The 24648-nt window shown below is 42.1% G+C and overlaps 2 protein-coding genes across 2 annotated transcripts; both read right to left on the reverse strand.

Annotated features, from left to right (window-relative positions):
- Position 1: 1 nt before the first annotated feature.
- Positions 2–4628, reverse strand: hpdb (4-hydroxyphenylpyruvate dioxygenase b). The gene is made up of 14 exons (XM_018669743.1): positions 4553–4628; positions 4370–4396; positions 4115–4177; positions 3656–3760; positions 3372–3414; positions 2764–2846; positions 2580–2669; positions 2354–2457; positions 2178–2255; positions 1444–1606; positions 1267–1338; positions 1060–1182; positions 747–863; positions 2–639 (listed from the first exon to the last, which is right to left on the reverse strand). The coding sequence occupies exons 1-14, from the start codon at positions 4553–4555 to the stop codon at positions 529–531; spliced, it is 1182 nt and encodes a 393-aa protein (XP_018525259.1). The 5' UTR covers positions 4556–4628; the 3' UTR covers positions 2–528.
- Positions 4629–16037: 11409 nt separating this feature from the next.
- On the reverse strand, positions 16038–18207 carry aplnra (apelin receptor a). The gene has a single exon (XM_018669765.2). The coding sequence runs from the start codon at positions 18012–18014 to the stop codon at positions 16929–16931; it is 1086 nt and encodes a 361-aa protein (XP_018525281.1). The 5' UTR covers positions 18015–18207; the 3' UTR covers positions 16038–16928.
- Positions 18208–24648: the final 6441 nt, after the last annotated feature.

Raw genomic sequence — 24648 nt, forward strand, 5'->3', positions numbered from 1 at the left:
ATATGTGTCAAAAGCCATTTTAATACTGTTCAAAACTGTATAGTCAATAACTGAGTGGGAAGAATGGGCACTCTAAATATCATGCTAAAGGCCTCTGTTACAATGAAATGTCTGTTGACCTCATTGTCCAAATGATTTCACAAATGTATAGTTAATTGTTTTCATTTATGAGAGCTTAAATGGTGTTTTGCTTGAGTCAAGCTTATATCAATAATAATGGTTGTTGTTAATATTTTATAATAAGAAAGCATTGCATTATGAATGTTTAGTTGTGATGTACTTTTCTCACTAATGAAGTAACTCAAAACAAACACTTAATTCTAATAAAACATGCAAGTCACAAAAACATCAAGTAACATCATCAATAAACATTCTTGTTGTATATCTGACAATATCAGAGCATCTATGTAGCATATTATCAGTATAACACTAAGAAGTAAACAGGACCCTCAACAGACAGTGTCTTCTCATAGTAAACTGATAGTTATTGAGACTTTTCTGAAGTATAACATGAACTTAACACTGGGTTCACATGTTCTCTGAAACTCCGTTTGGTGTCAGGATGGTCAGATTTCCTCTGGCGTGCTGGTCGGCTTCAATGGCTTCAAAAAGAGATTTGAAGTTTCCTGCACCAAAGCCCTGTGGACAAATTATATGTTTAAGTTACTGATATCCTTTACCTACAACAGATGTTTTCATATTAAGGCATGGAGAAAAAGAGTTCATCTGTCCAGTGGTGCCCTCACTTGGTGGTTGTGTCTCTGAATGACCTCCAAGAACACAGTGGGGCGATCCTGAACTGGCTTGGTGAAGATTTGAAGCAAATAGCCGTTGTCATCGTAGTCCACCAAGACTTTCAGCTCCTGTGTATGAGTAGGGTCACATAATGTTTGTGTGTTGGAGGGAGTTTCTCCATGAGGTTGATGAACAATTGATTGTAAACTAATTACATTAACCATGGATATTTCTCTCTAAACTCACAGTGATTGAAGAGTAAATGAACCTGTTGCACACAGCATTAGTTCTCCACGTTGGTTAAAATATGGCCATAATTCTGACCTGCAGGACGTTGAGGTCCTCTGTGATTTTGACCTTGGAGAGTTTCAGCTTCTCCCTCAGCTGGTCGTAGTAGGTGTCCGGCACAGACATGAACTCCATCCCACGCTCCTTCAGGTTACGAACCTGCAAGGAAGGGATTCATCAGAGCATTATTATTGCTGCATCTGGGATGCATCCACATACAAAGCCAGTGTTTCATGGACTTACTGCAGTGATGATATCTGATGTGTTCATGGCTATATGCTGCACTCCTGGCCCTCCATAGTACTCCACATACTCCTGTAGGTGAAAACATAAGGAAAGGATTCCTGATTATTTAACCATTATTGCTCAAATAAAGTCCACTTATCTGTCCATGTATTTGTTAAAGTGCACAGAACGTGCCTGGATTTGAGATTTTCTCTTTCCCATGGCAGGCTCATTGATGGGCATCTTCACAGTTTCCTCGTGGTTTGCCACTACAATGGAGCGCAGGGCACTGAACTCTGTCTGAAGCTGCTTGTCATCCACTGACCAGAAGCGATGAAAGAGAAGGTTCTTTTGGTACCTGTGTGATCATGAGCCAGAGATACACGGCCACAGATATCAGACAGACATCATATGGTGGGTTCAACACACGTGTAAATGCACCATGTGCTAAATAATTTTAAATGCTTTGTGTTTCTGCTTTACTCTGGTGTCTGGAATTCATCCCACTACGGAATCGCACTATTTAAATTAGAGAATTGGGAATTTCAGCCTGCTCAGCATCAGTAAGTGACATTTAGAGTTATGAGGTTCCTCACATCTTAAAACCACCAGCCTATGTTACACCCCTCTTTCCAGAAGTAACCAATGAGCTTGCTCATTTAGAGAACTGCCTTACCCCGCCTTTTCGTGCCTATATGATGGGGTAAAAACAAGATCCAGATGTGGAGCACCACTGGAGACTCACTTAAGAAAACGCAAAGTCATGCTAGTCCCTGAGTCATGCCAACAAATGTAAAAATCAGACGTCTTTGACTCCTCCTTCTATCCACCCCCATGACTTTTGCTCTCGTGGAACACATCACAATGCAGAGGCATGAACAGCAGGTCTGTTGCTTTCACATGTGCTAGACTCCCTGTAAGTCCATTACCATTCCACCACTGGAACCATCTCTTTGTCCGGTTGGTTTCCCACAACGTGATCAATGAAGTCCAGTTTCCCACTCGGTCTGTTTGAAAGGATGAATACAGAACCATTAGTTATCATTCAGACAGAAACATGCATCTTACAAGTGTAGCAACAATAGAATAACTTGTGTTTACTCACAGTTTGGCTAAAAAGGGATCCTTGAACAGAGGGGGATGAAATCCTGGCAGAAACAACCCACTGTAGCCCGTCCTCTCCACAAATGTGTGTGTGGTGTCACCGTACTGCAGCAAAGAAAGGCAGGTCTACAGATCTGGAATTTCTTATGGACATTTTCAACTCATTTCTTAATGTGCTATGCTAAAAAATATTCAGTGTTAATTCAAAGGATTCACACTTCTCTTACCGTTTGAAGCACAGCCAGCCTGACTTTACCATACTTGTCCTCCAGAGTGTGAGGCTCCTTTATGATAACTGCACCTCGCTCACGTGCTTTCTGTGTGTAGAGACAATGTTACTGCATTGAAAGCAAAAGCACTCATCTAATAGTGTTCATTAGCAGGAATTTAATATAACCTCCAAACTATTACTTGCACAAGGAGGTCACAGTCCTCCACTGTAAATGCGATGTCCTTCACTCCATCCCCATGCTTGACCAAATGATCTCCCATCTCTGGGAAAAAGCCAAACAAAGGCACTTTACATTTGTTTTCAATGTCCTTTGCAAGCTTCATGCAAAACACATTGTTTGGAGTTTATTTGATTTTACCAAAGCCTTTCAGTATTTGTCAGGAAATGTTTTAAATATTTACTCCTGGGGCTCCTTGGGCTGTTTTTACTGACATTTATGGTTCAGTTGTTCAGTGTTGTCAGTGTTGCTCAGTGTTCTTGTAGCAGGCTATTTAAGATATTAAAAAATTGTGTGTGAGACATAAGAGAACATGTTTTAATAGTAACCACTAATTGCCTAAACTGAGTATCAGAGACCACAACCTTCAAGAACAAAAGGTCATTTGTAGAATAACAGAAGGGCTAAACAAGATAGTGAGGGATAAACTGATCACTGATGATGTGCCCAAGGCGCATCTCATTCTTTTTAAGATATTGGCTTAAAACTGTGTCTTGTGATATTTTTGGAAAAATGCAAATACTTCAGCAATGACCATATTGTGAACCCAGCTCTTGATCAGTGCTGTACCTTTGTTTCCAGGATTGAGGGCAGATGCGAACACATAAATGATCTGTCAAATACAAATTCAAAACATTAGCACATTAAAAGCAAATCCTATTGGCATGAATCATTTACTTTGCAGTACAGTCCCATAGTTTGGATCATATGTATCCATACACTGACTGATCAATGACATTCAAACACACAGTTCTGCCTACACAGAGCAGTGTTGCTTGTTTTTGTATCCTGTGCCTGACTTTCCTGCTGGGGTGATATGTGTTTTGAGGCTTAAAACACTGAAGGTTCTTTACCTTTCCTTGTTTGACCACATGGGACACCACTTCACGGCTGCCTGTCTCCAAACCCTGGTAAGCCAAAGGCTCAAAGCCCAGTTTGTTACAGTAATACGATGCAGCCTGTTGAAGACAATCATTTTTACTCACCAGAAAATCATTAAGATGCTTCACTTCCAAGTGAAGCTAAAATCGAGCATGATTGCAAGAGGTGTGGCTTTAAACTGTCTGGTAGCGCCATCTCCTGGTGATTTGCGAGCTTTGACTCAGTTGGAGTTATGAAAGTTTGGGAGTGGGATAAGGAGTATGTGGTCAGGGGTTTTTACATGCTTTGTCCCCTCCACCCCTCTGGGGAACCAATAGTCTTGCTGAATGCATAGTCTACTTCTTCAAACTGTGAGAGAAGTTGATCAGAAAAAAAAAAAAAAAATTATTTGCCCAAAAAAATGGACAGCGAGCAGATATTTTCTAACTTACCTGTTTTGCATTTCCAACCCAGAATGTTAAGTGATCGAAGCAGAGGAACCTGCCCTTCTCATGCTAAAGACAAGAGGAAATGATTAATAAATAAATCTCTAATGAGAGAGAGCAAAATTAACTGTAACAGGTGCTGAGTTAAATAGCATTAAAAGCCTTGTTTAGTGCAGAAATTTTATACTCACTGTCAGTCTGCCTGATTGCTGTAGCAGAACTCAACACGTTCAGTATGGCATATATTGTCAGGTTACCTACCTTTTCTCCTTTGTCTGTGTACGTCGTCTATAATACAAAAGCACGTCATTAAGACATCATATTACAAAGAAAAAGAATAGCCATGTTGAAATACACCAACAAATATTATTTCTATATAAATTAAAGGTGTCTGTGATTGCTAATAATGAAGGTAATGATAGAAATAAGTAACTGGAGACTTACCATCTTGTGTCCGGTGACCTGACCTGACTGTCAGAATGAAAGCTACAAAGAAGTTCTGAATTTAAATACCGAGAGGGAAGTTTCAACGCCCACCGGTGAGGAGGAGGTATTGGAGGAGGAAGAGGAGGTGGAGGAGGAGGAGAGAGCACTGATGCTTGGTGCACTTTTGCTGTTATACAATGATTACTTGGGAAAACATGTCAACATACCACAGGTCCAATCCCCACTAAATTCACTGTCGGGTTGATGTTACTGACTGCAATGCTTCCAATAAATGTCACGTCAAGAAATATATCTGTCTAGAGACTTGGGGTAGATTTTATTTTTGCAAATTAAAAAAAAAAAAACTGTTGTAACTGAGTTATTTTTCTTCATTGCTTCATAATGCATCATGATCAGATTTTGCATGTGGATACATAAATGAATGAATGAATAAGTTAAAACTTTTTTTCTGCAGAGACACTGAAAACCGTTTGTCCAAAAAGGTTTAGAATTACAGCTGGATTTTCCTAGAAGAAGAAGAAGAAGAAAGCCCATATGTTAGCGTTTAGTGGCGAGAGGAGGCTCACTAATGCAGGACTCTCATTGGCTCAGTGGTGTTGAGCTGAGAGAACCCTTGAGCGCCTTGAAATGCCTCCAGCCCATCAGTCCCCCTCAAGATGTTTCTTTTGTATTCTTTAATTGTGTTTACTCCACTTAAAAAGACTATTCTTGAGGGGAAAAAGCAAACTCATCCTGTAATACTGTGAAAATGTGATTCAGCCGAACAAACATCATAAGGAAAAAATCAAACAACAAGATTAGTAAGTACTCTCATTTTGAGGAGACTATAGCAGGGATTAAAAGGGTGTAGCTGGTGCCAATATGCTCTAATTACATTACAACTATTTAATTTGGGACATATCTTTGTCTTATGTCTCAAAATACTTCAGAATCATAGTGCATGTATAGTTAATTACAGTTTCTCCCCTTTAGTTTAGTTCAAACAAATTAGTGAATTTATAATTTCCGCAACTGTGTAATGTAAACTGCTCCTGAACCACAATCCTGGCAGGAAAACACATTCTTTTCCCTTAGTCTCGACACCAGGCAATAAAACTGTCTTTACCTTAAAATAATCCTGCAACAAATCCAAGTCATTATTTTAGGATTATTCTGACTGATTTGATTGTAATAATTAGATCGTTATGACATTTACCTTTATCATGTTTGGTATAATTTTGCTTCTCTTACAACAAACCTATCATCAGCTACAGTATGTCCCATCATTAATTATGCAAATGTTAAAAAAATAAAAATAATAGTTGGTGGCTTGTGTAAAGAATGAGAAATAGTGTGAAATGTCGGAACTGCCTGACCAGGCAGTGACATGCAATGAGGGACTTTTATAACTTTAAAAGCAGAACTATTGGTCAGTTGCCCTCTGAAGTTCTTTAAGAATAAAAGATGAACCTGAGACCAAATATCTGAGTATGGGGGCATTTAGGTCACTCTGGTCAGCATTCATCTTTGTTCAATAATGGCTCCTTTTGCTTATACAAGCCTATTTTCCCTCAGTCATGTTAAAGCATCGCTGTTTTATACCAACTTGGTTGTTATAGATTAGCTTGCTGTTTACTCTATGTGGTGTCTTTTGTCTTTGTTGTGTGGTTGTTTAGTTGCAGCTTTAGGTAAGACATTGATTGGCTCGAGGTCTATCAGTACCTTTATGGAAGCTTAGTCAAACATGTTGATGAACAGCCTCAGTGTAGTGTCACAGACTTATTAGCTGTGTGTTACAGCTCTGCATTCCAGTAACTGCTCACTAAACACTAATGAGAATTGCGAGCCCACCCCTCAGCGATCCCACTGTGACTGTCCCTGAAGATCTGGATGTTTTTCATGCTGTTACCAGGAGAATCGCTGTTGTCACGGGATGCAGCCACACACACACACACACACACACACACACACACACACACACACACACACACACACACACACAGACACACATGCAGACAGAGGAACATAACATACTGGATTAAATAATTACAGATGCTTCTCATAACTACAGCTGTTTGATAATTTAATAGTGTGATATGGGAGGTGTAGTTTGTTGTAGTTTTAGTGCCACTGGAGAGAGATACACTTACACAGCTCTTATTCTAAGCTTTTAATGTGTCATCAATTTGGAAATGGTGAGTGTTGATAGATTTGATGATTTAACTGGCTTAACTTTCTTTGCTGTTGCACTGTTTACATCACACTGCATTACACTAGACTGTGCACCTAAATCCCATGGTGTTCAGCATCTCTAAGGACAGACACCTCAGTCAATTAGGTCCTTCCCACACCAGCACTCCTCACATAATTGTAGTAGCTCAGTTGAAGGTGCAGCTGTCGAGACAAGAAAAAAAAATGAGTGAATTATCCTCCGAAACAAACCCGCAGATACTGGTGAACGGTGAGCAACAGCACCAGGGCACCGGTGCTGCTACAGTGGAAGAGCAGCTCAGTCTGGATGGTGACTGTTCAGAGGACAGCGCCACTACAGAGAAGGAGACACAAGTGAAGATGCAGTCTGTTCTTCAACAGGTGCGTAAACAGATCAGATCACAGGTGGATGCGAAGGCTCCAAAGAGCAGGATAATGGAGCTGGTGCAAATAGTCAGAGACAGAGAGATAGAGTTGGCACAGGTGGACGGTGAACCTGAGGGCAAAACTGTCAACGGTGAAGAGAAGAGAGAGGCAGAGGTGGCAACAGATGAGAGCAAAGATGAAATGGATCTAAAAGAGGAGGTGCTGTGTGCAGTTTTTGAGGAAAAGCTTGAGGCTAATAAAAAAGCCTTAAGGGATGAGTTTGAGGAGCAGATTTCTCAGGTGCGTAAAGAAATGCAGGCCTACACTGACAAGGCTCTGAAAGACCTGGAGTGTAAGATGCAGAGCTGGCGATCTGATATTCTGCAACAGACTCCTTCACTGGCGTCCAGAAGAGGGAGAGTCCTGACTCGGACCATGACCACCATCATCCCTAAAACATGCGCTCCCGTCATCATTGGTCCACGTGCTAAATCAGAAACTCTGACCTCAAAGGGAAGGTGCTCTCAACTTCTGCCCAGAGATCCAATGGTCTCCATACCAGGAAACAGGCCCTACCAGAGCCGCAAGCCCCTCCCACCAACTTGCCCTCCACTGCATCAGCGCAAAAAGCCTGTCAAGGCCAACGCTAAAACAGGAAACTGACTCAACTTGTGAAACAAAGGAAATCTTGATCATTTATGCACACACATTAACATTGTTACATATAATAAGAACATCTGTTATTGCTTTTTACCCATGATCATGACTGTACCTGCTACACTGCTATGTAAGTTTGAAAACTGTATTTACGATTGTAAAAATAATAAAGCATCTTGAGAGAGACTGAAAAGAGACTTCACATTCACTTCAGTGTATTTTTGTGGTATTATACTGTTGCCCATAAGGTCGGAATAAAATATTTTATACCACTTCGCATGAAATGATTGTGACAATGTGATTTATTTGTGATAGTGTACATCTTCTCAAAACAAAAATGGTAATTGGGACTCAGTATATAATCATTGCACCTGGTCAAAAGTGATTACTGATGATTCAGACATGTTCAGCTGGGGTGGGTGGGTCAGTACTCCCCAGGCCTCAACCAGGACAGTAACTTGATATAAAATCCAGACTTTAAGATATAAAAGTCACATTTAAAAGTAACCAGGCTTTTACAGGGACATGTTTTACAGATACAAGGTTACAAGAATATATTTTGATTTAACAATGTTTTTTAGGAGCACATCTCCCTCTTTCTGTCAACATCCCTCTGCTGCTAAAACAAGCATGTCTACCTCACAGAGCTGAAGCCTCATATTAGCTCCAGGTAAACATTTGTGGATTTTGTCTCCCATCACTTACACTGACATCCACTGGTATGGACAGGAGGAACAACCACAGTGACCCTTTTAACACGTGGGCATGTCTTGAAAAATGTGAACCTATCCTTCAACCATCATCAAATGAAAACTTGGTACACTGCTGACAGTTGTACAGTTTTGGTATTTCTGCAAAAAGACCAACAGGTGGCAGCAGTTCACTTATATGGGCTCACAAGAATCCCCCCAACTTGTAGCTGCAGTGGAGGAACATTATTGTTGTCCTGTGCAGCGCTTGTCTTTAAAGTAAATATGAATGCACATATTTACATACACTGTTGGTGTTGTAGTTATCCAATACAAAGCTGACCCTGTGACTGGGAAGGTTCTTCCCATCGACAAAAAATCAAATTGGTGATTGTGCACTGTAGACTACCAGACCCATGAAGTCACCAGTGTGAAGTCAGAGACCAGCAGTCTACAGACTGCTGCTGCTCCCCAGTGGCCAAACAGCAGAGGACTGCTCTGTGCTGATCAGCTCCCAGGAAAGAAGATGTGTAACTAAGTGAATGTAAACAAGGCAGTGATGAAGGAGGGCTTCCAAATGGGACAAAACCCATTTACTCAGTTTTTACATCAATATGACCTCCTAAAGAAAACCCCTGCAAAAACATTATATGATATAATTTTCTATCTTTTAATGAGGGTCAAACAGGGGTAAAATACACACAGGCAACATTTCAAAACTGACATACCACCATATTTATGTCCTAATCCTGTTTCCTCCCCCTTTATGAGGGATCACACTCCCTGTGGTGTAGGTATAATTCATGCAAGTAAGGTGATCTGAACCCTGTCGTTTACCTCTGACGTTTATTAGCCGAGACCTGAGCACCTGAGTGCTTCCAGCAGCTGAACTGGCACTGGGACCGGCCAGTGACAGGAGATGCATTTAGTCCTGAGGCAGGCACAGGAGCCGAGTGCCTCGAGGCGGGCCCTCCACAATGGACGGGATAGAGAAGGATGTGAAGAGGATCTTTGTGTCTAAGGGATGATGAGCCCTGAGCGACCATATCCGGAGGGGACGAGAGCCCAGCACATTCAGGTCTGGCCAAGCCACGCTGTCCTCGGAAGCAGCATCTCTCGCCTAACGATATCCACCAGCAGCAGGGCTCATTACTATGCAGCAAGATAGAGCATAGATAGATAGATAGATAGATAGATAGATAGATAGATAGATAGATAGATAGATAGATAGATTTCCACATATGTGCGACATATGTTAGAGGTTTAACCTCAGCCTTTACAGTACAAGGTATATCCTCTTACATACAGTATTTTCTCAGCTGACTAAAATCCTCTCACCCTCAATCAGACCCAGTTAGTGCTGTAATGGGTGGAGTGGACACGACCCTGAGCAACAGTGAATAACAATGACAGGGAGGGGGGGGGGGTGCGGATCCATTTGAAAGCCCTGATTTCCTAATCACCCCTTCAAATGTGCCAAAAGATAACAACGTCACCATGAAAACACTGATCTCATGTAAATGATGTATTTTTCTACTCCATTGTTCTCAAGGTCTGGACAATTACAGAGAGAGGCCACTTCCAGGTTACACTAAACAAACTGATTTCAGTAGTGATTTGGGAGCAGACGTGGTAGCAATTTACAACCAGCATGTGGGGAAGAAGTTGAGGAGGGAGACTGTGGCGTGTATTGGGCACTCAAAGTGGCCACTTTTGCGAGGCATGATTAGACATATAATACCCCATTATTTGTGAGACCGTATTGATAAAATTCATGGCAATTTGGCTCAGTTTCCAAGGCTCCATCATCACTATCTGCAAAGGGAAAACGATGTGAAGGTAAAGGAGGTTGTTAATGCACTGGGTGGCCTTTAGCTTGTTTTCCAGAAGAAAAGACTGCAAAAAGTTCACAGGACAAACAGGATGTTACTCAACTTCATTCAATATCTTTTATTCACATTAGTTATAAAAAAAACAACAGTTACTTATTATTCTCAATCAATGTGACAGTTCTCTTGGATTAATCGTTTGGTCTGTGAGATGTCGTAAAATAGTAAAAATTTTACGACACCCAAAAAAAACAAACAACATAGAAAACCAGCAAATGTCCACATTTGAGAGGCTGGAACTAGAGAAGCCAGGCATTTTACAGTAAAAGCATGACTAAAATGATTGATATCAAAACAGCTGCTGATTCATTTTCTACTGATCAGCTAAGAGATTATTTGAGCAGCTGTTGAAACTGACAGCTTTGCAACGTGTTAGTTTTTGTTGAGGCTAACAGTTTAGTACAATGTAGGAAATGGGTTTTTATTTGAATGGATCTCACACTCTGGGGAGGGGTTACATTACAGAAAAGACAGGAACAAAGAAAATCAGCATTTTTAAGGTGGGTACCCTGTAAACAAGTATGGCATCAGTGTGAGGGGGTGTCAGTTTTTACAGAGGGAAACTACTACTTTCCAGGTTTCTGTGTTAGGTTGGACCGACTTGTTTTGATGGATCAGGGGCTCTGCTGTCTAGACTGGTGCAGGGTTCATACTCTGACTCAGACACTTTATGTTATTAACAGTACAGTGTAAGCCTTAATCCTCTGGACAGTTTCTCATCACAAAGCTGTCAATCCCTCAGTGAGCATGAATGGGGCTTAAAAAATAAGGCTCCTGATACCAAATTCCACCTGTTCACTGAATGTATGTTCATTTTTCCTCCTCATGTTTCATTCCAGGGTTTGTGAGGGATCAAAGCTAGCAATATACTGATCCATAAAGTGTGTGTAAAATACAACTGGCATTTAAAAATTATCAGTCTGATGCTCCTCATTAAACAAAAAAGCTCACAATCCTGCGAATAACAGATTTATCCTCCATTAGCCACACACACACACACACACACACACACACACATTAACAGGATTAAGAAGGTACATGGCAATAATAATAAGTGGAACTTCTGTAAACTTAGGGTTTGTAGTTAATCTGGGTTACACAGGCAACTTTTAATCATATCTTTTATTTAAAGCAGTAGTTTGACACTGCACATTAATTTTTGGGCATTAGAAGTTCAGCTCAGGAAATTATGTTACATTTGGAGAGGGGTGTTTCCCCCTGCTTCTAGTCTTTATGCTAAGATAACTTGACCACTGCTAGTAAGTTTTATTTTGGAGCGACAGATTTGAGAATGGTATCAATTCTCATGTCTAACTCTTGACAAGAGAGTGGATGAAACTATTTCCCAAAATGCCAGACTATTCATTGAACTTCAATTAAAAAAGTTTGATAAATATTAAAAAATAATTTAATAATTAATAGACATGTTGTTTTGCTTTTGAAAACTTGATTTGAAATCTAGAATTTCTTTGTAACATAAAAACTGGGGGGGGAGGGGGGAAGACAGCTTTGGTGTATTTATTAAGAGTGTAACACTCATAAATTCAGTTAGCCACTGGGGTTATACAGTACAGGTTATACAGTACAGTTGCCATATACAGTTCTCCATATTTATTTATCCTATCTCTGCCATATACAGTTCTCCATATTTATTTATCCTATCTCATTCTTATTTTATTCTTATTTTATTCTATTTATATATTTTGTATATTTGGTTAAGAGTTTACAGTTTTTTTTTATCCTATTAAGAGTTTACTGTTTATTGTTTATTTCTTTATTCTATTCTCTATACCTGTTTGCAAGCAGTTGCTGTTGTTGCTTGCAAACTGTCCTGTGTGTGCTGCTTTTCTGTCCATATAAGCTGCTGGAAACTTAATTTCCCTGAGGGAGTCATCCCAAGGGATCAATAAAGTCTAGTCTAAGTCTAAGTCTAAGGTTAACTGGTTTGATCAGAGCTGAGTGACAAACTCTGGTTGGTGGTGATGTACATGACATCATCTTTTTCCAGCTGAGCCCCGCCCACTTCAAACCACTGAGAAAAGTAAAGAGAGAGAGGAAAAAACAACATGTATCAAAATATAACTTTCTCTAAAATTAAACAACCAAAACTGTTCAAACCTTGGTGGAAAATATTGTATTCATATAAAACTCCCACAGCTTAGAATAACATGCTGATTGAGAAATAACTGATATTTCCAGAAAAAGGGAGAGGAAGAGAAGAACACAAACATTACCACACACACTCCTCCTCACCTTCCTAACACACACACTCTCACACATGGGAACAAATGCAGGCCACACTTCAACACCCTCACCCCCTCCACCAAATACTCTCTCCTGATTTCTGTGGGGGCTCTGGTATGGTAGACCCTTTGTGCTCAATATTCACAGGTAAAGGCAGACAGTCAGGCAGGGAGAGGGACACCTAAAGGTCCTTTTGATCTTATCAAAAGGATCCTGTATGTTTGGGGGAAAAACAAAGTAATCCCCCCACCCACTCCGTGTTAAATCAACTAATGGATGGATTGTATGGAGAGATACTTTCCCTAACTGCATCTTTTGTGATATGTTTCCCTGAGCTAATGCTGTTTGTTTTTGGAATGATTATTGGAATGGGGAGCTGATTCTGTGTGTGTGTGTGTGTGTGTGTGTGTGAGAGAGAGAGAGAGAGAGAGAGAGAGAGAGAGAGAGAGAGAGAGAGAGAGAGTTTGTGTGTGTGCATGTTAAGGTTGGGCAACAGGTGGACGAATGCTATAGAGAAAGTAGGGTTAGCGTTGACAGGCCGTGGAATGCGTCAGATCTCTGTTTACATGTGCATATGAACACACACACACACACACACACACACACACACACACACTCACTATAAAGTGCATTTGTTGCTGCTTGGGTGGGATTGAACAGCAGGGAGATCTGAGGAGAGGCGAGCAGTTGCGTTTTGGTTCAGAAGTCCCATTTGGGTGTGGCAGCTCACACTGACACCCACACTCAGGAGCAGGCACCTGTGTGGCCTGCTTTAATGTGTTTACAGAGGAGTCTGGTGATATTTTATATTGTTCTTATTACCGGCAGTAAGACCAAAACCAACAATGAATTGATCCTAATGACGAGCCAAAGCCTGATAGATCTCCTTCCTCTGCAACATGGAGCTCCATTGTTGTCCAACCATTAAAAACATGTGAGTAAGTCTCACTGTTGCACTGGCGGACATGTTTTTTCATTGTGATAAAAATGGGCTTGGGTAGATTATTTCAACATAATCCCACATAGTGTCTTGCAGTTGTAAATGCTCACCTATGTGTGTATGTATCAATTCGCAGCTGAAAATAGTCCCTAACATATACATTCTTTTGAGTAACATTTGATGAGAACTATGGTGCTCAGCTGTTTTAGGAAAAACTTTTCCCATTTGAAAAATGTAATTAATTTCTCACCTGTTTTCAAAGATGTCCGTCTTAAGGTGGAACAACTGGGTTTGGAGTTAAGAGCGGGAGACAGTTAGGTAGCTAGGTGTTGGTGTTTTCATGGGATTATCTGACAATAACAAAAAAAGACGTGGCAGCCATTGGTATAGATACTAAATAGAGATACTAAAACCACTATGTTAATGAGAAAGTTCACGCTCCACTCTCCTGATAAGGAAAATTTTAAGGGGGCCAGTGGATTACCATGGTTGACCTCCCTCTAAGAATACTGTGGGTGCACTGTAAAGCCCACACCCAAACATCCATACACACAAACAGGTCACACAGGCCACACACGAGCACAGGCAACATTTATGTGCATTTAGAGGCCTACACAACTGTTGTTTTTGAGTTGGCTGTGCCCCTTGTGGACCCCTGGTGCTTTGCTCAGCTGGTATTCTGGATGAGTTATCCCAAAGTGGACTTGCTGGCTAACAGCATCAGACAAGCTGTCAGCCCAGCTCATCTCAATAACAACAACAAGTCTGGCCAGGCCAGCATGCATGATTGACTCCACCCTGTTCCCACTGTCAAACGTATATCAACTGTTTAGTGTGAAGATGAACCAGATAAATTCCTCTGTTATGATCCTATAGTGTTAAATGACAGTAAAAGTCTGTGTTACAGGTTCAAACTGTACTTATAAATCCTTCCAACTGGCATCTGACTGAACCATATGAAAAATAACTGTATGTTTAAGTGATCCCATTTCTATTTGTGTGTGTGGAAGCCTTTCACATTCATCACAATGTCCATCCTCTGATCTTCTTTACGCTTCTCCGCTGTCAAACCTGCTGCATTTTGCCAGGATGGACAATAAGTAACATATGATCCCTCACACACAAACGCAAGATGAATCATGCGGCTTCACATTCTTGTCTTTTCACACATGTTGTTACTTTAAGATGTGATGCAGGACGAACTCCTATAGCTGTGATTTTTTTTTTTCCCAATAAGTTTTCCAAACTACAACACCATATAGGTCGCCTGTGCCCAGCCTCGAAGACCATAATCATCATGGTAATATCAATTAACATACAGTTAAGGTTGTGGAACAGTCATGGATAAAAGAAACAGAGCTGACTATTGGTTTCACATGTGAAACAAATGGTGGTCTCGTGTGTGAAGGACAGATACCCCAGCCTCCTCCGAATCTTCATATTCTTCATCATCCAACTTCCTCCTTTGCTCCTGTCAGAATTCTAAAAGGTCACCACTAGAGGTCGCCTGATAATAAAACTATGGGTCATAATAGGCTGCTTGCACAGATGACCTTTGGGGTCATTTTCCTAACAGAAGGTCTCGATTTTCCCCAACTTCCTCACCTCATCCCCAGTTTCTCTTTTACTTCTCTTCTAGTGAAACCTTCTGCTCAGTGCGTTGGAGCATCTGCAGTCAGATGCCCTCCCCTGCCCAGCATCACCCCCCCCCTCCCCGCACCCCAGCAACCGCTCTAACTGCAATCTCTTGTCAGCGGGGACAAATATTGACTTGTTCGGTAGGCCCGGCTTCTGCCAGGATTAGAGTCCCCCCCCGCACCCCACCCCCACTGCCGCCGCCACCACCGCCATCTCTAAACGGTGATTATGTCCAACAGAGCTCATTACTGTCAACTCAAAGGATCCTTCAGAAGAGTCACTCATTGGTAATGACCCTATTATTCAGGGAACGTGGGGTTTGGTTGGCTTTACCTCCTGTGGATAGATGGGTCTTTTTGTGACAGTGAATAACATTGTTTCACATGAATTGCAGGTACTTTAAAATGGACTTAACTCCCTTGTTTAACTAAAAGCACGTCACTGAGAATACTTGGATGGAACCTCCTTGTTTCAAATTCAAAAACCTTTGATTGTAACCCACAGGACTTTGTCATCAAATAGTTAAAGCACCACAGCTGATAGAAGTCACAGCTGAGTATCGAATACACACTCTCAGGATGGCCGGTGCTTTGCATAATCCAGTTACAGTCTGGATGCTGGCTGTGAATCAATAGAGATTAGAGATTTATTAGTCTGAAGGTGTAAACTAAATGCAAGGTATTCATAGGAAAGCTTTGACCCACTGGAGATACTTCCCACTGAAATTACAGAATGAAACTGATGATGGTGAAACTACAAGGTTTTTTGTGCAAATATTTACTTTTGGCATTGTTTTTACTTTCTCTTCTGCACCTTTAAAAACACATTTTCAAGGCAAAAAGTATAACACACACTCTCAATGAAAGAGGTCTAGTTCATAGAACACATCTTTAATACAGTAGTTAGTTACAGTGATGTCAAAAAAATAAAACATATACATCAAATTGGAACATTTATAAAGTTCCTTTGTCCCTCTTTAGTGCCGTGACTACACTGTGAAACCCCCCCTCCAACCACCGCCCCACCCCGTTCCTGTTCCCCAACATTTGTCAACTGCCATCTGCCTGTCTGCCCCCGTCTCCTCTCCGCAAACTATATAATTAAGCTGCAACACCTTTTCTCCTGTTACGACCCCCTCCCCTCCCCTGCAGCCCAGACTTCTACCTTCACAAACAACAATCTTTGTAAGAGGACACTGCTCTGTTTGATTTCCCTGCTCACACATTTTTTTTATACAAGTGCTTCTAAAACAAAACAGCAATAGATCTGAGCAACAACAACAACAAAAGAAAATGCTATGGTATGAAAATACTGTACAGCTTTATGTTTTCATCCAGTGTAAACAGATTTATCATGCAAATCGATTCACAATTTCCAAAAACCAGCATGTGTTTTTAAAATCAGAATTCTGCCCCCTTTCGTGATATAAATGACAACTTTTGCAGAGCAGGACAAAACAAACAAAAAAATAGATTTTTTTTTCTCTGAGAATTTGAGGAACAAAGCAGCTGAGGAGCTCAGCCAGCTGGCTCTGGCTTCCCGAATCCGCACAACAAACAGAGCGTCGATGCCTCTCGCTGTAGAACAGGAGGAACATTGAAAGGATTTCATGACCGTGAGCAGTGACAGTTCAAAGTTCATCATCTCATCTTACCAGCTTTGAACAATGGACACGTAAAGTCTGTATTTTTTACAAGTGTTCCAGTGGTGGCGGCTGGGACCGTCCTGCGGCACCGCTCCACCTTTTCTTTTACCCTCTTCTACACCTTCGTGGCCAGAGACTGAATCTCTGACTTCTGAGTCTGGGCGCTGAGCGTGGACGACATGGAGCTCATCTGGCCGTGCATGGCCTTCTTCAGGTTGAGCAGGCACAGGCACTGGGAACGAAAGCGCAGGTCAAAGAAGGCGTACAGGAACGGGTTGAGGCAGCTGTTGACGTAGGCCAAGCAGGTGGCGTAGGGGTGAGCCAGCAGCAGGAAGCGCAGGAAGCCACAGGAGCTCGGAGCCAGGTTCAGGTAGGAGAGGGCGTCCATGCTCTTCAGCACATGGAAGGGAGTCCAGCAGATGGCAAAAACCACCACCAGGGTGGTGATGATCTTCAGCAGCCTCTTCTTCTTCTGGTCCTCCTTGCGCAGGTTGTTGAAGTGACGTGTGACGGTGCAGCCGATGAAGCAGTAGAAGATGGTCATGGCCAAGAAGGGTAGAAGGAAACCCAAGGCGGAGGAGGACAAGCTGAGTCCCGCGATCCAGAGGTACTCATGCCTCTGGTTCATGGTCACCAGGCTGAAGTCCATGGCACACGTGGTCCGGTTGCTGTTCTGGTCGTTCACGGTGGTGCGGAAGAGCAGCGTGGGAACAGCCAGCAGGCCGGACAGCAGCCAGATAGCACCCAAGGACGCCAGCATGGTGCCCCGTGAGCGCAGCCTGCTGCTGGACAGGGAGTGCACGATGGCCAGGTAGCGATCAAAGCTCAGGCAGGTGAGGCAGAAAACGCTGGCGTACATGTTGACCAGGACCACGTAGCTGCTGATCTTGCACAGAGCCACGCCAAAGGGCCAGTGGTAGCCCAGCGCCGTGTACACAGCCCAGAGAGGTAGGGTTACAACAAAGGTGAGGTCTGCAAGAGCCAGGTTTCCTATGTAGACATCTGCAGCCCGACGCTTAGATTTGGATCTCCAGACAGTGAAGATGACCACGCCGTTCCCTGACAGGCCCAGGATGAAGATGAGCATGTAGAGAACCGGGATGAGGGAGTAAGAGGGCTCCCACTCTGAGAAGTCACAGGCAGTCTCATTGTCATCATAATACTCATAGTTATCAACATATTCCCCAGTGGTGGTCTCCATGCTGCAAAAAAAATTCCTTAGATTTTTTTAGAAAAAAAAGAAGAAGAAAAGGTAGAGTCCTGTACAGTTCCAAGGCTTCTGCGGTGAATCAAAGCAAAAACCAGTGAATTACAGGAGCTGCTGGTTCTGCTGAGCTGCTGCTGGTGTTGGAAACGCAGGAGAAGACAGACTGTGTGTGAGAGTGAGTGCCTGCCTTTTTAAACTCCGGCCCTCCACACCCCTGGTTCCCTCCCAGGACGACCCCACCTCCCACCCCCCCATCCACACACACACACACACACACCCTCCTTCCCTCTAAGACATCTTTTGCTCCCCCTCCTCTTCTCTCATCTCCTCTCGGAGGCCGCGGAGCCCCGACACGTTCTCCCATTGTAGACGGGTCAAACCCACATTACGCAATGTGGCATGTTTGTGAAATCAACAACTCATACTACTACTACTGCTGCTAATAATAATAATAACAATAATGTCATTAAAGTGATGATTTAATCAGTTAATATATATCTCCGATGAGAATAAATCCCATCAAGTGAAGAACGTGGACTGATGCCCCACCTTGCGCCTCTCTTCTTGTTCTTGTAATAACGTTTTTTAATAATAAAAAAAAGACAAAAAAAATCGGCATAACAACTGTGCTTTTCAGTGTTGTTTCACTTCCCCAGCAACTTCGTGAGAAAAAGTGGATTCGGTTCATGTGCGGAACAGGTCGGGACATTTCACCATCACGTTTTAAATCACAATCACTCCAATCGAGAGGCTGTTAAAGGTGCAAATCGCCAGATGCGTCACATTTGAGTCTTTTCTGGTCGAAATCTTGTAACTTCAACATACTTCAACAAACATAGAAAATACTTCCAAAAATAAGAAATAATGATAAAAATTCCATATGTGCTTCGAAATGGTAACGTATAATTCGATCGGCAGCGAAATGCAAAGCGTTTGAAGATTAGATTAAATGTCAACGGGCAGCTCAGGGGACGGAGGTGTGAATTCAATTCTCAAGTCTGAGGATTAATTTCCATGAGAAAAGGACGAGCAAACACACCGGTTTGAAACAAAAACAAAAGGAAACTTCACATTGACACCATCATCTCTAAATCCTTTTTCACTGGACCTGTTGGTCACCACATGTTCATTAAACTTCACTGCTGATTGCATCATATCAGGAGTTGATACAGGGATCAACTTTTAAAGGATCAAATCTACTATCTGTGTAGTTCTTACTGCAGTACTAAACCTGTTCAGAATTGCTTCTTTTTTTGGTTTTAAAAAGGTTTGTGGATGTTTTGGTTTGTACAAGTTTCACTTAATGCAACTTCCATGAGTAAAGTTTTGAAAAGCGTAAGCTACATTTTTGCATTGCTAAATTCTACTACAGTTTTACAAACTATTCAATAAGCTAAAAATAATGTTATATATCAAACTAAGAGTAAGACTCAAATGAATCACTCAGTTAAACAAAGAGTGGACAAGCTGTGAGCAGCTGGACATTATTTACAGCAGGTTTAGTTTGGATGATGTGTGTAAAACAGTCCTCCTTGTGGTGATAACGGGGAGCTGCTGCTTGAATCCCAGACTGTGGATTATTATACTGTAAATGCACGGGCTGTAAAAGATGTGTTTGATGAAAGGAAGGGCTCCCTGGTTCACAGCTTATCAGCCTGCAGTGAGTGGTTGGTGATTGTACTTGAGTCCAACGTGGCAAAGACTTCATCCTTCTTTCAACAATGAGGAGACGCCAGCGCCCGGTTTCTGCTCTGCAGACACACAGCTGATGATCAGGTGAGACGCACTGAGTTCTGCTCACACGATTCTGTCATCGTGTATCAAATATTTCAAGTTTTGCTGTGCTTCTGCTGCTTCTGCTTTATCCTCAGCCTTAGAAAACCACACACAAGCAATCACACAAACACACACACCAGGTGGGTCCCACCTCTACTTCATTCCCCAGGGAGAGGATTGGGCGCCTGCTGCTTTGTAGACCTGGTGTCCCTTAGACAAATAAATTTGCAAATCTAAAAAATAAAGGTGAGTAGATAAGGAACAGATGGTCAGATTAGACCATCGTCTTGGATATCTTCAGAGGACCCTCCTCACTTGTTAATCATAGCTTTTATAGGTGCTAAGATAAAGTCCCACTGCTGATCCTGAGCTCAGGTTTACAGGGAGGGGGTGAGTGGATGTGGGGAGGATGATTATCAGCTGGGAGTGAGGATTTAATTACATTTCAAGTTATTCCATGCTTTTATTTTGTGTCATAGTTCCTCTCCATCATACATTAGCAGACTGTAGCTACTTTAGCTGCTCCTAGCTGCAGTGTGTCACACATTTTTTTCTCTCTTCAGGCCTGGACCACACATGCGTCACTGCCACAGCTGTGACTGCTTTTGATCTGCTGCTGTAATGACCCCGCTGCTGTGATATGACTGCCTCTGTCTCGCTCAGACGTCACTGTGTTTGTGTGTGGACAAAATGTAGAAATGTTCACTGAAGTCAATGACAGGCGACTTGAAGGGGACATTTGTAATGGACGCATGTCAGCTCCAGTGTGGCCAGAGGAGGAGATAAGTGATTGAAGGTGTAATCTGTGATCTGGGGTCTGTTTGAAGTGTAAAAATTGTTGGCGGCACACAGATCCCCCAGTTCATTGATTTGTGGCCAATTCATCAGACCCTAGGTCCCACAAATCATGTGGAGGAACCCTGGAGCCTTGGGGCAAAGGGGGGGCGGTTAGGGTCCCAGTGTGGTGTCTCATGAATCACCTCAGAGATGAGTTCTTAAACGCACACTGTCCCTGCACTTATTTGGAATAAAGACAATAACTCATACCGAGCCTTGCTTCGAGTGTTCACCCACTCACTCCTCTGCTGACTGTCAGCCACAGCAGCAGACCTTTCACATCGGCCTGCTAAGTGCCGACTCTGCTGTGTCAGACGACGTCGCACTCCCGTGCCATGGAGCCAGCGCCACACCCTCAGATGTGTGAGGGCACTGCTCCTACTGAGGGATTTTTGCTAACTGGCAGAGCACACAGCCAAACTGCAGGTTATCTGAGGATCTTTGGCTGTCGTGCGTCTGCTGCCCCCGCGTGAAAATTTGCTTCTGCATGTCGAATTAAAAAAAAAAAATAAATAAATACATCCTCATAGTATGAAATGGAAAGTCCTGTAAACGTCCAGAGGGCATTGTACTGCCCTGTACGTGGCTAATTAAATCCTTATGCTCGAGGTCAGCCATATTTCAACTAGCTATCTTTCCTCCACATCTGCCTACTCTTGACCTCAGCATTAAACTAAATACAGACCTCCACCCAATCATAAGAATTGTTTGCGTTGATAAGACTGCTCTATTGTTTCATTTTTGTCGCTCTAAGCACTTTTCTCTTAATGAGCAATACACCTGTTGATGGATGGATGATTAAAAATGTCATCAAGTGTCCTGGATTGGATTGAAACAACAGATGCAAATACAAACATACATATATATATATACATATATGTGTGTGTGTGTGTGTGTGTGTATGTATATAGTAAGCCCAGAAGAAAATGTCTCTTTTTAGGAGATTTTGGTGATTTTTTTGTGCCTGGTCTTTATGGAGTGCGATCAAAAAGTATAAAGAGACAGTGCCTATGCTGCAAACTCAGCAGTTGACAGTGTGACCCTGAGACTGCAGACTGCAGACTCTTCCATTGCGAGGACTGCGAGGACCCAACTCTGGTGAAGTAGTCCCAAAAACATGTGGAACACAGTTGACTGTGTGATGTAATGCAGAATACTGACTCATTAAAGTTATTGACCCCTGTTTGAGTAAAATAAAAACTGAAACACACTTCTCCCAAGTAATATAAAGTACAAAATTAGTCCAGCTGCATAAGGAAGTTCATATGTAACCAAATTAAAGGTTGATATGCTAATGCAACAATGACTTTCACAAAGGAACCAATTGCCAATATTATGACAGGATTGTTGTCCATTGCAAAACAGACCTTTGTGACCTGAGACATAAACACAAAACCACATTTTTTATGTTTAAAATCCAGGTTTTGACGAGAAAGAAGAATGCTTGGAATAAAAAAAAGACAATATCTCTGGTTGCACTGAATCATTTTGATACTTTCTTGTTAACCATCCATCGTTGAGTTCAACAGTCATAGGAGTGCAAGGCTACATTGAGTCTTGGAAGGTGCCAAGAGCTTCTCGCTTCCTATTTATTTCCTATTTGGCATTTCAGTATGAGGAGGTAAACCCACCCAGATTCACTTATTTTGGCTTTCATTCTGTGACAGTGAGCATGTGCGTGCATCAAAGCATAGTTTTCCTTGGATGGCTCAAGCGGAGCAGAGGGTTTATCTGCAGCAGAAGTCGTGCAGTCTGGGCCTGGGAGACAGTCGAGTTTGACATCTGTATCAAAACCCAAACATGACCCAGTCACAGCCAAACTGCAGCAGTGTTTGCCAGACGATTATTGTTGTTGCCACGAGAAACAGAATCCTGACTGTTTATTTATTACTTATCTATCTTCCTTGTTGTACATCTGCCAAGAAAAAAAAAAAACAGACACACGCACACACAGAGAGGATTAGAGCAGGATATGTCCCACTTGTTTTTAAACCATTTCAAGCAGTAATTCTAATTTCAAATTTTCACTTTTCTGACACATTTTCTCCCTGATTAAAACATTAAAAAAGATCAGAGCAGTTAATTCTAATGTGAAATGTGAGCCAGTAGCTGTCCATCCTTGTTGTCTTCGAACCTCCACTAGCTTGGTCAGGAACAAGGGGGTCACAAGGTGTTTCCCCTCTCCCTTCTCAGGACCCTGGACCACCCCCGCACCCATCCTCTATCTCCCCACCAACACACTGTGTGTGTCAATGGACAAAACAGCAAGCACCACAGGATGTGCTATAATAGGACAGTTTATCCTCTCCAACTGAGATGCTTCTGTCAGACTTTTGTTTTATAGCTGCTTAAGGTAAGTTATTTATTTAGTAGATGGCGTGATAGGATGATAGTATAAATATTATTTTTTTGTCATGCCACATACATCCCGCGACAGGTTTGTTTTTGTGCAGTGGAGCTGTAAAAATAGGTCAGGGCAATGATTTTGTGATAAGGTGTGACACAAACATTTCTCACATCTTGTCATTCCTCCCTTGAATTAAAAGTTTCTATAAGACAAGTATTTTTTAACAAAGGTGCAGGCGCAGGTGAAACGCTTAAGATTTATGTTTCACCTGCACTCACAGGGAAGATCAGGAAGGAAAGCTTGTGGAAAACGTAGGAAACGGCAGCACAGGAGAAAATAAAGAAACGTGAGATGAGTCTAATGAGAGAGAGGATGTGAGGGAAGAAATAAAGGGACAAAGGACAGGCCTGATGAGAGGGTAGTGACTGGACAGGCAGGCTAAGTTTTCTCTGTGTAGTAGAGTTAATGACAGGGATTAAGGACCCGAGGGGGACTGCTGGGATCTCCAGGCTCTGCTAGACTCCAGCCCGGCCCTCCCGTCATCCCAGGAGATCTGCGGGAATCTGACTCCATTTGGCCTAAAATCTCCTGACAAAACAAAAACCCTGTGGCTCAATTAGGAGGAAATTAGTCTCTCCCTACACATTGGCGCTTTACTTACTCAAGGCTTACAATAATTTCACTGCCTCTACACTGCATATTACTTCTAAAAAGGACAGCATGAGTGTTAATAGGATATGCAAAATATTTTAGGATTGTCTGGCTGTTGCTTCAATGTCTGATGCTTATTCTTAATTGTTGGACTTGAGACATCTGTTCTTAAGTGAAAGGAAATGTCTGGATCCACATAATCACAATAAGCGCTCCTTGCCACTATAGTTATCACTTGTTTTCATTTAAACTAGAGACACGGAGACCCCAAACCTGTCCCTGTTCAGTTGAAGTCAAAGTGAAAACCCAAACAGTGCTAAAACCAGGTGCTTTGCAGACTTTCCACCCAAAGTCTCCCAACGTCTGGGCAAAACTTTTTTGTCTGTTAAACAATAATTACCTTCAGGACTGGAATGAAAGAGCCGTCTCAGACTTGAGTGGCACTGAGAAAGACCAGGAAGGGGAACCCTGAGAAAAATGCTTAGTGAGCAAAGCATACATTTCACCCCCAAAATGACTCTTTATATGATTCATAGGCCTAAAATGTTGTTCTCTGCAGCAGAGCAGGGCACAAAAAGCACAAACTGGTAGATGCTAAGTGGTGAAAGTCCCAACCCAAAACTGGAGTCATGCCAAGGAAAAATCTTAAAGACCCTTTTATAAAAACTGCTAAAATAAGTAGCAAGTTGTCTCCCACACCACGAGCATGCCAGGAATATTGTAGACTATTTATATCTCAGAGGATTTACAGCCAAAATGATGTCCACTACTGTGACAAGACCTGTGTTACATCTCTGTTCGTAGTTCAGTGCCAGGCATGACAATGTTTTTCTAAGACTTTTAAAAAGCCCCTTTCAGATTTGAGCAGCTGTGTTTATTTACCGTATACTTTCGGTACAGAGCCAACTGCTGCTAAATGCAGTTTGACTAAAGCGGGTCAGCCCTGCAGTAACCTCTGTCAAATTATTTTTCAGCAGGTTCACTGGTTGTCTCAGGCACAAGCGTACGCTCGAAAGT

This window comes from Lates calcarifer, linkage group LG13 (assembly GCF_001640805.2).
Source record: "Lates calcarifer isolate ASB-BC8 linkage group LG13, TLL_Latcal_v3, whole genome shotgun sequence".
Classification (NCBI taxonomy): Eukaryota; Metazoa; Chordata; class Actinopteri; family Centropomidae; genus Lates; species Lates calcarifer.